At 44.4% G+C, this 12,509-nt stretch overlaps 1 protein-coding gene across 11 annotated transcripts in view; it reads left to right on the top strand.

The window, feature by feature from the left end:
- Positions 1-255: 255 nt before the first annotated feature.
- Positions 256-12,509, top strand: part of Kif23 (kinesin family member 23) — a 31,095-nt gene continuing 18,841 nt past the window's right edge. For 4 of the 11 annotated variants that reach the window (XM_052763131.1, XM_052763138.1, XM_052763125.1 and 1 more), the window contains exons 1-6: positions 1,386-2,856; positions 3,886-4,014; positions 9,695-9,800; positions 10,007-10,143; positions 10,778-10,887; positions 11,784-11,954. In XM_052763131.1, coding sequence (XP_052619091.1) covers positions 2,740-2,856; positions 3,886-4,014; positions 9,695-9,800; positions 10,007-10,143; positions 10,778-10,887; positions 11,784-11,954 — 770 coding nt within the window. In that variant the 5' untranslated portion in view covers positions 1,386-2,739. Of the gene's footprint in view, positions 1,348-1,384; positions 2,857-3,885; positions 4,015-9,694; positions 9,801-10,006; positions 10,144-10,777; positions 10,888-11,783; positions 11,955-12,509 lie in introns of those variants that run through there. The other 7 variants (XM_052763148.1, XM_052763098.1, XM_052763080.1 and 4 more) reach the window with 3 other exon arrangements.

The raw sequence follows: 12,509 nt of genomic DNA, 5'->3' as shown, positions 1-12,509 counted from the left end.
GGCTGCAAAGCCTTTTAGGTTACTATCTGCTTCTGGGAATTGATCCTACCTCCACCCTATAAAAGGGGCATGTTTAATCCCAGCACTCGGGAGGCAGAGCCAGGCGGATCTCTGTGAGTTCGAGGCCAGCCTGGACTACCAAGTGAGTTCCAGGAAAGGCGCAAACCTACACAGAGAAACCCTGTCTCGAAAAACCAAAAAAAAAAAAAAAAAAAAAAAAGCAGCAGTGAGCAAAAGCAAATATTGGAAAGACTAATGTCCAGTAATATGGGCATTAAACCATGGCTACTGAACTGACCATCCTTATCAGTGCTGGCCCTACAGGAAGTTTTGAATGGGGCTTGAGTTGCAGAGCACAGGTGTGGATACATCCTCAATGGTCATCAGCATAGGGGCAAAGACTGAAGTGAGATAGAATCAATTCGTGGAGGACAGGAGTAGGTTCTGGTGGTTGCACAGGGCAGCGAGTAGATTTTACTCAGCTCTGTATGTCCAGGAAGCATCGCAATGAAGAATTTGAAGGTTAGGTGTGCGCAGCTTAGTGGGATAACTTTGCCTAGCCTTTGTGAGGCTCCGGGTTTGATCCCCAGCACCACGAAATAATAAACAAATAACAAATAAATAAATATATACATAGGAAAGAGCTGGAGGACCCAGAGAAGAAAACTCACGACGAAGGTTGACGGCCAAATTGGTGTAGTCTTCAAGATCATCCCGGAGGTTACGCTGCCAGTTTGAGGCCAGCGTGGACTGCCTGAGACCCTAGTCTCAAAATAACAAAATAAATATCAGAAGTAAGGTCAAATGTAAACTTATTACGGAGTACAAAAGGAAAAATAAAATGTAAAATACTGTATAATGATAAAGATGGTGTGGTTGGTGGCCTGGAAGCCAGCCAGCCAGCCAGCCTGAGAGTAGAACGCTCCGGGCGGGAAGGGCTTTACTTCCTTTGAGGTTCTGGGGACGAAGGCAGGGAGACCTCAGCCTGCGTCTGAACGGAAAGGCCGGGATTTCCCATCTCGGCTTTTTCTCCCGCGCTGCCCTCTTCCGCCTCGGGCTGTTTCTCCCGGGTTGCCAAGGAGACGAGCGCCCCTGCTGGCCGCGCCGGTGCTCCCCGAGGCCCCGCCCCTCCGCCGCAGGCGGCCGCTGATTGGCCTGTTTGAAATGCGCCGGGCGGGCGCACACTTGTGCTTGCAGCGTCGCCGCCGGGCTCTCCTCAGACTGAGTCCCGGTGTCCGCGGCCGCTGTCTGCAGCCCTCGGTCCCCGCCAGCCCTGCTCCGGTCGGAGCCCCACGTCCCGCGCGCGTGTCCTCCGGATCGCACGGAGCCCGTGGTCATGAAGCCAGCGTGAGTACCAGGCCACGGAGGGGACTGGGGAGAGGTGACGGGGCGGGGGTCGCCGCTCTCCTCACGCTGCCACCGGGGGTTGTCCGGGAGCTGAGCCGGGACGTACCGGCCGGACCTCTGCGCCGCAGCGCTCCGGGGACCCGCCGACCCCGGGGTGCCCACGCCCGCACAGTCCACTCAGCCCGCGAAGGTTGGCTCCGAATTCGGGGCTGTCTGCCGCCACCTCCGCGGGGTGACCGGGTTGCTAGTCTTTGGGCTGCCCATTCTTCCTCAGCTTCCTTCCGCCGGGCGGGCTGTGCAGGTGGTGGGTGGAAGGACCCGGAGTGCGCGCGCAGCCGGGGGTGTGCGCTGGCACTTGGGGGAGCTGAGTCCCTGCGGCTCCACGGGCATCCCTTCCCTCGCTAGTCCCAGCCCTGAGGTCAGGTTCCTTCTGCAGCTCAGGCACTGCGCGCTATCTTTGTCCCCAGGCCGTCCCCCTCGCCTACTCTACCTCCCACGCCCACATTCCTCAGTAATTCCTAGACGCTTCGGGAGGGCTGCGTCCTGGTTACACTTGCCCTGCAAGGGAGGCTAGCCTTTTTCACAAAAACGGAACTTGTTTCAATGAGAAAGCGTCAAAGTCTTTGTACTTACTTAAGGACACCTCCCCCAGCATATCGCCCAACTCTAGTTTGCTACTACTTTATGTGTGACTATAATCTTCATAATCTACAGTCCCAACCAATCTTTCATTTAATTTTAGTGTTAAATAGTCCTGCAGCCTATAAATGAGAAAGGAAAAAAAGTCATATGATAGAGAATGTTGAAATAAGTCAAATGGTTTTTTTTTGTTGTTGTTGTTGTTTACTTAAAATAGCAAGAAATTTTCTGTTTGGGACCATATTTGGCGCATGGGCTAAAGGATAATAGTTTTGGTCATTCAGTGACCAACTGTTTTTTGAAAGTACAGTGTAGGTGGATTATTTATTTATTATCTATCTTTTGGGATCCAACCAAGAACATCCATAGTCCTTAGGCATACAGGGTCAAAGAATGAATTTGTGTGCATTTTTATAATTGAGGTGATTATGCACAGTGCTTGTGCACCTGTATAATGTTAACTTCTCAAATTGGTAGTGACTGTAAAATTGTTGCTCAAGAAAATGTACCAACCTTTAAATTAAGAACTGAAAAGTTAGGAGACTGGGGGTGTATCTTACTGGTAGAGCACCTGCCCAGCATGAGCAAATCTCTGAATTTGCCCTCCAGCATTGAAAAAGAAAAGAAGTCAAACAAAAGCCCCCCTGGGAACTTCTGGTACCAAAAGTATATTTTCCCAATCATGGTTTTAACGACTCGATTACTATTGTTAGAATTTGTGAAGTATTGTATGTTAGTGTTGAACAGAAATTGATGTCTTGGTTTTTGGGGTTGTTTGTTGGTTTTTTGTTTTTGACCAGGAAAGCTAAGGTGCCCAGGAAACCTGTACTGAAAAAAGGATCTCAGACAAACCTTAAAGATCCAGTTGGGGTAAGATTGTGTGTGTGTGTGTGTGTGTGTGTGTGTGTGTGTGTGTGTGTGTGTGTGTGTGTGTGTGTGTGTGTGTTCTTCCTTTAGTTCCTGTCTGTCGTGTGTGCTTGAAACGGGAAGAAGTGATAGGAAAGCTGGGTCAAAGAGTACCCGGTTAAATTGATCCACTAAGTTGTATAAAGCTGGCTTTAGCCTTGAAGTTTGCTTTCTCTACTGGACTAGCCCAGAAAAAGGAAGTCTTTAGTTGTTGACCCCAAACCTGCTATCGCCAATTAGAATTTGAAAAGTTAAGTGTTCCAAACTCCCACTTTGTCCTCTGTATGTGGTAACTGACACATTCTCAAGGTTTATAGAGACTGGTGTAGAATAACTCAGGGAAGTCATACTTCCTCCTGAGAAGAGTTGCTTGCTCTGCAGTGTTCTGAATACCAGCACTCCGATACCATTGCCCAGGGGCTCTGGTGCTCAGCTGCACCACCAGCTGTGAGGACAGCTGGACAGGTTTTCCTTAAATTAGCTTCCCCCACCCTCCAAGTGCTGTGATTACAGGTGTGTGCTGCATGCCCCACCTGAGCTGGCTCTTTGAAATGACATCTAATTCTAAAGAATTTAATAGCCTTTTCAGGCATTTAGAGAGATTTTTATGTTAGTACAATTTTATTTGAGCACAACAGTGAAGAGAAACTGTACAGTTTAATATTTTAACCGAAATTTATTTTGATTTAATGCATCTTTTCATTTGACCATTCCGAGCTGCAGATTTTGTTTTTCATGATTCTGTGTTTATGTTTGTGTGGAAGATCAGATATTTGTAGATGAATGAACAGAAAGCTTAAATGGAAAAATCAAGTGAGTGCTCAACATTCAAGGTGGCTCATGCCTGCAATCCCAAGCAGGCAGATTGCTGAGAGTTCTAGGCCAGCTTGGGCTACAGAGTGAGAACCCTGTCTCAACAAACAAACAGAAAAACCAAAAAGAAAAATCAGGCAAAAAGTCAACCTCGTTTAAAAACGTTTCTCTTTTTTCCAGGTGTACTGTAGGGTGCGCCCACTGAGTTTTCCTGATCAAGAATGCTGTGTAGAAGTGGTCAATAATACAACTGTGCAGCTCCATACTCCTGAGGGTTATCGACTCAACAGAAATGGAGACTATAAGGAGGTAGGTTCCTAGTGGAACCAAGTTGTTTTCATTTGCTGTTTCCTGAATGGCCATTTGAATTTGAAAGGTCCTCTGTGATCTCACTTGTGGGAAGGGATACTTTAGCCACCTTATCTTTGATTTCTAGGACATACAGATAGACTTGGGATGTTGGAATTAGAGGGTTTCGCTCAGAGGATTTCTTTTCTTTTTTTTTTTCTCTTTTGTATTTTTGAAACAGGGTCTCACTGTATAGCTATGGCTATCCTGAAACTCATTCTGTAGACCAGGCTGAGATCTGCCTGCCTCTGCCTCCTGAGTGCTGGTAAAGGCCTGTGCCACCATTGACCAGCTTCAGAGGATTTCTTTTTCTTTCTTTTTTTGTTTTGGTTTTTCGAGACATTCTGCCTGTCTCATTTTCCTGTATGCTGAGATTGCAGGCCTGAGCCACCCCATTGGGCTGCTACTCAGGCTTGTGCACACTGCTGCAGAGATATCATTCTTTAGACCACCCATGTCCTCTTTGCTGCCAGTTTGTCCTCATTATCTCAGCGGCATGTTCCTTCCTGAAGCACTCACTCTCTTCCTCTCTAACTCTGGCTGTTTGTCACTAGTCACCCTCTGCTGGCTTCTGTCTAGCCTCTGAATACTAAGGTAGGCTATGTCTGGGTCTCTGTGTTTTTCTTCTTTCCCATCTTCTGTTTTCATCTTCATTTTTTTGAGACAGGATCTCACACATTAGCTTAGACTGGACCAGAACTTGCCTCAGCCTCCTGAGTACTAGGAATACTGGTATGAGTCACTATGCCTGACCCAGGGACTCTGTTTTCTACCTATCATTCCCATGGTTTAAAATGCTCTGGAATTTTTATGGCAAGGGAAAAATCTTTTTTTTTTCTAACTCTAAATTTAAATGTCTGACAACTTGCTATCTTTGGTGGGTGTCACTTGTCCATCTTAAGTTTTGGGTTTTTGAGGCAAGGTTTCTCTGTATAGCCCTGACTATCCTGGAACTCACTCTGTAGATCAGGCTGGCCTCAAACTCAGAGGTCTGCCTGGCTCTGCCTCCCGAGTGCTGGGATTAAAAGGCATGTACCACCACCGCTCATCTCAAGTTTTATGTATTGAAAGGAGCTCTTGAGTCCCCACTGCCCTTTAAATGTTTTCCTTTTAGTCTTTTGAGAAGATGGTACCATTATTGTCCAGTTGCCCAGTCCAGAAACATGGAAGCTACTTTCCTTTGGCATCTGCTCATGTTGGGTCATGAATCCTGACAAAGTGGATCCTGAGATTATCCTTTCCTGTCTGTCTTTCTGCCACTAGCTTCTTCTGAGCTGGTTACTAATCAAGCTGTCTGTGGTGGAGAAGTGTTTTTATCTTGATTCAGGGCAGCAGATACTCTAGTTTGTGCTAAATGTAACTAACAGCATGAGTCCCCTGACTAACTGCTTTCTAATCTGTGTATTGAGATATGCCCATTGACTGCAGGCTGTGGGGGAACAATAGAAGATGGCAGGGAATGTTTATGTTTCTTTCTTTCTTTTCTTTCTTTCTTTTTTTTTTTTTTTTTTCAGGACAGGGTTTCTCTGTGTAGCTTTCAAGCCTGTCCTGGAACTCGCTCTGTAGACCAGGCTGGCCTTGAACTCACAGAGATCCACCTGCCTCTGCCTCCCAAGTGCTGGGATTAAAGGCATACACTTCCACCACCTGGCTAGGGAATTTTTCTTAATGTTAAGGAGAACTGGTAACAACCAGTTCTCAGGGGTGCTGAGCATGGTTTGAGCCTTTCCTGGAGTCTGTCTGGCTGCTTGCTTTTACAGAGGATCTTGTCTAATGGTTTCCACAGAGCTCCCAGAATGCTCTGCAAAGTAGAAAGTTCTTATCATTTCCCTGTGCAAAATCTCTTAAAGAATAAAGTCTGTAGATGGAGAAAATCCTGTTCAACCAGCCTCCTGCTTATCTTCCCTTCCTTATCTTTCAGTACTCATCCAGTCTTTGGAAATCCTCTGTAAGCCAGAATCATGCTTAGCAACCGCACTGGCTTAACCTAGACTTCTCCCTTGTAACCTGGATGCCTCCCCATCTTGAATTTCAGCTTAAATCTTACTTCCTCAGGGTGTTCAGACTACTCCAGCAGAAACAGCGGTTCACTCTCTGGTCTTCATTCAGTGTGCCTCCTTTATAACACTTTACTGCATTGATTTATTGATAGGTATGCATTGTTTAAAGATGAAGGTATGTTCTGAGGTCACTGGGCAGTTTCACCATTTTGTGAACATGACCAAGTATACTTGCTTATTTATGCTAGATAGATTGCCATAATAGACACGGAGGCTGTACAGACTATTGCTCTTAGACTCCAGCAGCACGTAGTACTGCTTTATGGAATACAGTATGCAGTTGTACCACAGTGCATCTGTTCTATCCAAACAGGTTTGTTTACACTAGTGTCACCACCTCCTGGAGTAATATGGTGTGCTTTTTTCCTTTAGGCACTAGAGTTTATCACCTTTGTAATCTTAGAGGACCACCGTTGTTGGTGGTCTCTTACTGAACTGAAACATCACGAGATGCATGTCTGTGCTTGTGTTCACTGTCTCTTTCCTGTTCTTCACGTAAGCACCAGAGCATTTGTGCCTTCCAGTCCTGTTTGTCAAAAGACTAAGTTTGGATTAAGCAGGAATGAGTGGTCAGGGAGGTTGGTGGAGCAGAGCAGGTCTTTGAGGATACAATGGGAGTTGAATACTGACTTACTGAATTTCAAATGGATTTAAAGTACATGCAATCCCAAGGTTTGGTGGAGATCGAGTACTCAGAGAGCATTGCTGTGGAGCTGGCTTTGCCACTGTTCAGAAGCTTGAGCGGGTGCCTTCTTGTACCTATTTTCTTTCTTTCTTTCTTTAAATAATTTATTTAAGTGTATTTCATGTGCATTAGTGTGAAAGTGTCAGATACCCTGGAATTTGAGTTACAGACAGTTGTGAACTGCCTTGTGGGAGCTGGGAATTGAACTCAGGTCCTCTGGATGAGCAGCCAGTGCTCGTTCCCTCTGAGCCATCTCTCCAGCCCCTGTACCTGTTTTCATTACACCAAAGGAGGAGGCATTCTTGAGGAAGAGGAGTGCATCTGTTTTCCTTGTCACCACCCTACATGTTCTTGTCATTCCACAGTCTTTGTTCTGAAGTACATTGAGAATGAAAACTTCACAAAGGTAAAAGATAGACTAGACTAGCTGAATTATGTGTTTTAAATCTTTTTTTTTTTTTTAAGATTTTTAAGTTTTATGTCTATGAGTGTTTTGCTTCCATGCATGTATGTGATGTAAGCCACATATGGGTCTGGTGCTCATGGAGGTCAGAAGAGGGCATCAGGTCTCCTGGAACTGGAGCTATAGACAGTTGTGAGCCACCATGTGGTTCTGGGAACTGCTGAGCCATCTTTGCAGTCCCTGAAGCAGGTATTGTCTCGGAGAGGTTTTTAATCTTATTTATCATTTGTGAAATAGTAGTTTTGGGGGCTAGAGAGATGTCTCCTCCGTTAAGAGCACTTGCTGCTCTTTCAAAGGACCTGGGTTGATTCCCAGCAGGACGCAGAAAAGGCTCCGGCTACAACATGGTGACTCAACTTCCTTTAGCTCTGACTTCACGGAATCAGATGCCCTTTCCTGCCCTCCATGGGCAACACACACATACACACACAGTACATGCATACAAAAAGACAAGCACTCATACACTCAAGAATAGATAAATCTTATATGTGTGTCTATGTTTATATAGATCCATGTCTTTGCTCTCAGTATCTACAATCTCACATCCAGGAGTTCAACTAACCAGGGGTTGAAACCTTCAGAAATGGGCTGTGGATTTAGCTCATTGGTAGAGCACTTGCCTAGGATATGTGAGGGAGGTCATAGGTTTAATCTCCTGTTACTGCCCCCTCCCATGCCTTCAGGAAAACATAGGTATCTGCACTGAATATAGACAGATGTTTCTTTGTCAATTCCTATGTAACACAGAAGAGTAACTATTGTATTAGTATAATGGCAACCTAGGATGGTTTAAAGTTTATTAAATGGCAAATGCTTTGTCATTTAAGTAGTGGACTCAGGGATTTTTTTTTTTTTTTTTTGGTTTTTCAAGACAGGGTTTCTCTGTGTAGCTTTGTCCCTGTCCTGGAACTCACTCTGTAGACCGGGCTGGCCTCAAACTCACAGGGATCCGCCTGGCTCTGCCTCCCGAGTGCTGGGATTAAAGGCGTGCGCCAGCACCGCCGGGCTGGGGATTCTTATATATCTGGTTTCCATGGTGGATCTGGAACCAGTCTCCCACTGTCACGGTGGCATATAATTTCAGCACTGTGGAGGTAGAGGTAGCAGGATCAGAAATCCAGGTTTGTTCTTGGTCACACAGCGAGTTTGAGACTACCTTGGGTTACATGAGATTGTCTTTAAAAAGTTGTATGTGTGTGCATCCATATATGTGTGTATATATATACACACACATACATACCACACACTGTCGACGTAACATTTATTCTGTAAAAGAACTTAAACACAGTTACATTTGTAGTTCACTCCCTGGTTTTAAAATGCTGTAATCTTGGTATTTTGCTGTCCTATTTACAGTGTCCTTTCCCCTTTCACAGTGTGGGTTCCATGGATTGAACCCAGGTTCTCAGGCTTGGTGGCAAGGGCCTTTACCTGCTGAGCCATCTTGTTGGCCTTGCTACCTTAAATACACCTTTATAAACACAAAGTAGAAGGCAGTGGACAGGGGTGGTGGTGCATGCTAGTGACAGTAACAGAGGCAGGAAGATCATTGAAAATTGAGGGCCAGCCTGGTCTACATTGCACGTTCTAGGCCAGCCATGAATACATAACAGACTCTTTCATACAAACGTACTCCAAAAAATAAAAAAAAAAAAAACACTTGAAATTTTTAATAAATTAAATTGGGGGGGGTAGGTGGGAATACAAGGTTTCTCTGTATAGCCCTGGCTGTCCTGGAATTCACTCTGTAGACCATGCATGCTGGCCCCGAACTCACAGAGATCTATCTGCCTCTGCCTCCTGAGTGCTGGGATTAAAGGAGCATGCCGCCACTGCCCAACATAAATTCAAGATTATAGGCCACTACCTTGTGTTTTTGCTTTGTTAACAGGGTTTCACACTATGGCCCAGTCTGGCCTGTAATTCTCTGTGTAGCCCAGGCTGCCATCAAGCTAATGGGAAACTTCCTGCCTCAGCCTCTGTGTCACTAGGTATAAATGGTCACTTTTTTTTTTTTTTTTTTGGTGGTGGTTGTTTTTGGTTTTTTGAGACAGGGTTTCTTTGTGTAGTTTTGGTGCCTGTCCTGGATCTCACTCTGTAGACCAGGCTGGCCTCTAATTCACAGAGATCCACCTGTCTCTGCCTCCCTAGTGCTGGGATTAAAGGTGTGTGCCACCACCGCCCGGCAAATGTTCACTTTTGATCAGTCTTAATCTATGCACCATTAGTGGACTTGCCTTTACTCAGTGCCTGGACTGCAAGTATTTGTTATGATGACTGTGATTTATGTATGTTGTGACTACTGAAGGCTCCAGTTTTTTCTTTACATGTCTGGATTTGAAAGCTCACAACAGAAACATTCCAAGTGTAGAACAGATACAGTTCTAGTCTAGTAGAATTCGATGTGTTTATTTATTTTTATTTTCTCCACAGACTCAGTATTCATTCAAGCGGGTATTTGGCACTCATACCACTCAGAAGGAACTTTTTGATGTTGTGGCTAGTCCATTGGTAGATGACCTCATTCATGGCAAGAATGGTATGATTCTTGGAGTTTAGTTGAATTCTCTGTTTAATCTTGTGGTGAAGCTTTTTAATATTTATATATTTGGTTTGACATTGAATTTAGATTTAACTCATTAGAGTGATGCCCTTTTTTGGGTTTGTTAATTTAAGTGTTTTAAATACAATGAAATGTTTTGTGGGACTTTAAGACTATAACTTCTTGTTGTTGCTATACTGTAGGTCTTTTGTTTACATATGGTGTTACTGGAAGTGGAAAAACTCATACAATGACAGGTTCTCCAGGGTACGGAGGCCTGCTTCCTCGCTGTTTGAACATGATCTTTAACAGCATAGGGTCGTTTCAAGCAAAACGTTACGTAAGTACAATTCCTTTGGATTGTGACTGTCACTGTGGACACAGGACTGAGACATCTGGATACAGTGACTTTTTTGGGTTGTGACTATCACTGTGGACACATGACTGAGACATCTCTGGATACAGTGACTCCTTTGGGTTGTGACTGTCACTGTGGACACAGGACTGAGACATCTCTGGATACATGATACTGAGGAAGAATAAAAGCACTGGAGCTGCTTTGACTCTTACATATGTCCAGATGTGGTGGGCATGGTGGGTATGCCTGTGATGCCAGCAGTTGAGTGGTAGAAGCAAGAGGATCAAGAGTTGCAGGCCCAGCAACTCTCTGCCCTCCCCACAGAGTTTAAATGTTAAGTGCTTCCTGTTTTTATTTTTATTTTTTTTTTTATTTTATTTTATTTTTTTTTTTTTTGGTTTTTCGAGACAGGGTTTCTCTGTGTAGCTTTGCGCCTTTCCTGGAACTCGCTTTGGAGACCAGGCTGGCCTCGAACTCACAGAGATCCGCCTGGCTCTGTCTCCCGAGTGCTGGGATTAAAGGCGTGCGCCACCACCGCCCGGCTGCTTCCTGTTTTTAAATGTTGCTATTTCGTAAGTAAAATTTGTTTCAGAAGTCCTTTTTGCCCCTCTTGTAGGTTTTTAAATCTAATGATCGGAACAGCATGGAAATACAGTGTGAAGTTGATGCCTTATTAGAACGACAGAAAAGAGAAGCCATGCCCGTTCCAAAGACCCCCTCTAGCAAGTGAGTAACTTCATGTGCAGCACTGACTCCGCGTGGGTGGAATTCCGTCCTACAGTTTCTGGAGCTTGGGGAAGGTGACTATGAATTAGAGAAGTTAGTCTTACAGTTGACTTTTGTGAGGTCAGGGTTGAGGCATGTTTTTGACTGCTCTAGTATTTTGTCTGTGAGTTGGGGAAGGTGAGTGCCTGTGCACTCCAGGGCTCGGCTGTCCTTGACCCACCTTGAATCTGAATAAAGTTGCTATATGATTTCAATTATAAGTGGTAGAATATTTGTTAAGAGTTTTTCCATTCTGGTATGGTTTCAGTTGGGGTTTGTGTGTGTGTGTGTGTGTGTGTGTGTGTGTGTGTGTGTGTGTGTGTGTGGTTTTTCAAGACAGGGTTTCACTTTATAGACCAAGCTGGGATTAAAAGACGTGCACCACACCCGGCAATTCAGTTAGGTTTCTATTGCTGTGATAAAATGCCCTAAACAAAGCAGCTTGGTGGAGGAAAGGATTTATTTCATCTTTCACTTCCAAGTCCAAATCACTGAGGGAAGTCAGGACAAGAATTCAAGCAGGAGCTGATGCAGAAGCCATGGAAGGATGAATGCTGTTTACCAGTTTATTTCCTGTGGCGCCTACTTTCTTATACAACCCAGGACCACCTGCCCAGGGTTGGTACTACCTATAGTGGGGCTGGGCCTTCCCACATCAATCATTAATCAAGAAAATGCTAGGCAGACTTGCCTTTTGACCAAGGCTCATGGAGATATTTTTTCAGTTGAGAGCCCCTTTTCCCAAAGACTCCAGCTTGTGTCAAATTGACATAAAAGCAGCCAACACAGGTATCTATTTTTGATATTAACTCTCAGTGGGTAAAATCTGACTTTGATGGATCTGTTTCTTGTTTTAGGCGACAGGCAGATCCAGAGTTTGCAGATATGATAAATGTACAAGAATTCTGCAAAGCAGAAGATGTTGATGAAGACAGTGTCTATGGTGTATTTGTCTCTTACATTGAAATCTATAATAATTACATATATGATCTATTGGAAGAGGTGCAGTTTGATCCCATAAAGCCCAAGTAAGTATTGAAGAGAGTCTCTTCAGGTAACACTGGAAAACTACCCCCAACAATCCCTGGTTTCTGCAGGTATAAATGGGGATAATGCCTACATTTGTTTTCAGAATGCACAGAAATCATGTAGTTATGCTCAATGAATACGTTTATTTATTATATATACAGTATTCTGCCTGCATGTTTGCCTGCAGGCCAGAAGAGGGCACAAGATCTCATTACAGATGATTGTGAGCCACCAATATGGTTGCTGGGAATTGAGCTCAGGACCTCTGGAAGAGCAGCCAGTGCTCTTAACCACTGAGCCATCTCTCCAGCCTGAATACTTTTATTCCTAACTAGATTGTAGCTGTATTAGGAAACCAACAGGTTAAGGTATAGTGACCTGAAGTTCCATCTTGGAGATTGCTTTTGAAAACTTAGCCATAGGTTTGAGACAAATATCAATTTTAATTTTTTTTTTTTTTTTTTTTTTTTTTTTTTTTTTTTTTTGGTTTTTTGAGACAGGGTTTCTCTTTGTAGCTTTGTGCCTTTCCTGGAACTCGCTTTGTAGACCAGGGG

The sequence above is a fragment of the Peromyscus californicus genome, unplaced genomic scaffold (genome assembly GCF_007827085.1).
Source record: "Peromyscus californicus insignis strain IS unplaced genomic scaffold, ASM782708v3 Scaffold_11__1_contigs__length_118956290, whole genome shotgun sequence".
NCBI lineage: Eukaryota > Metazoa > Chordata > Mammalia > Rodentia > Cricetidae > Peromyscus > Peromyscus californicus.
Note: the sequence above shows the minus strand (reverse complement) of the source record. Positions and strands in the feature narration are given on the sequence as shown.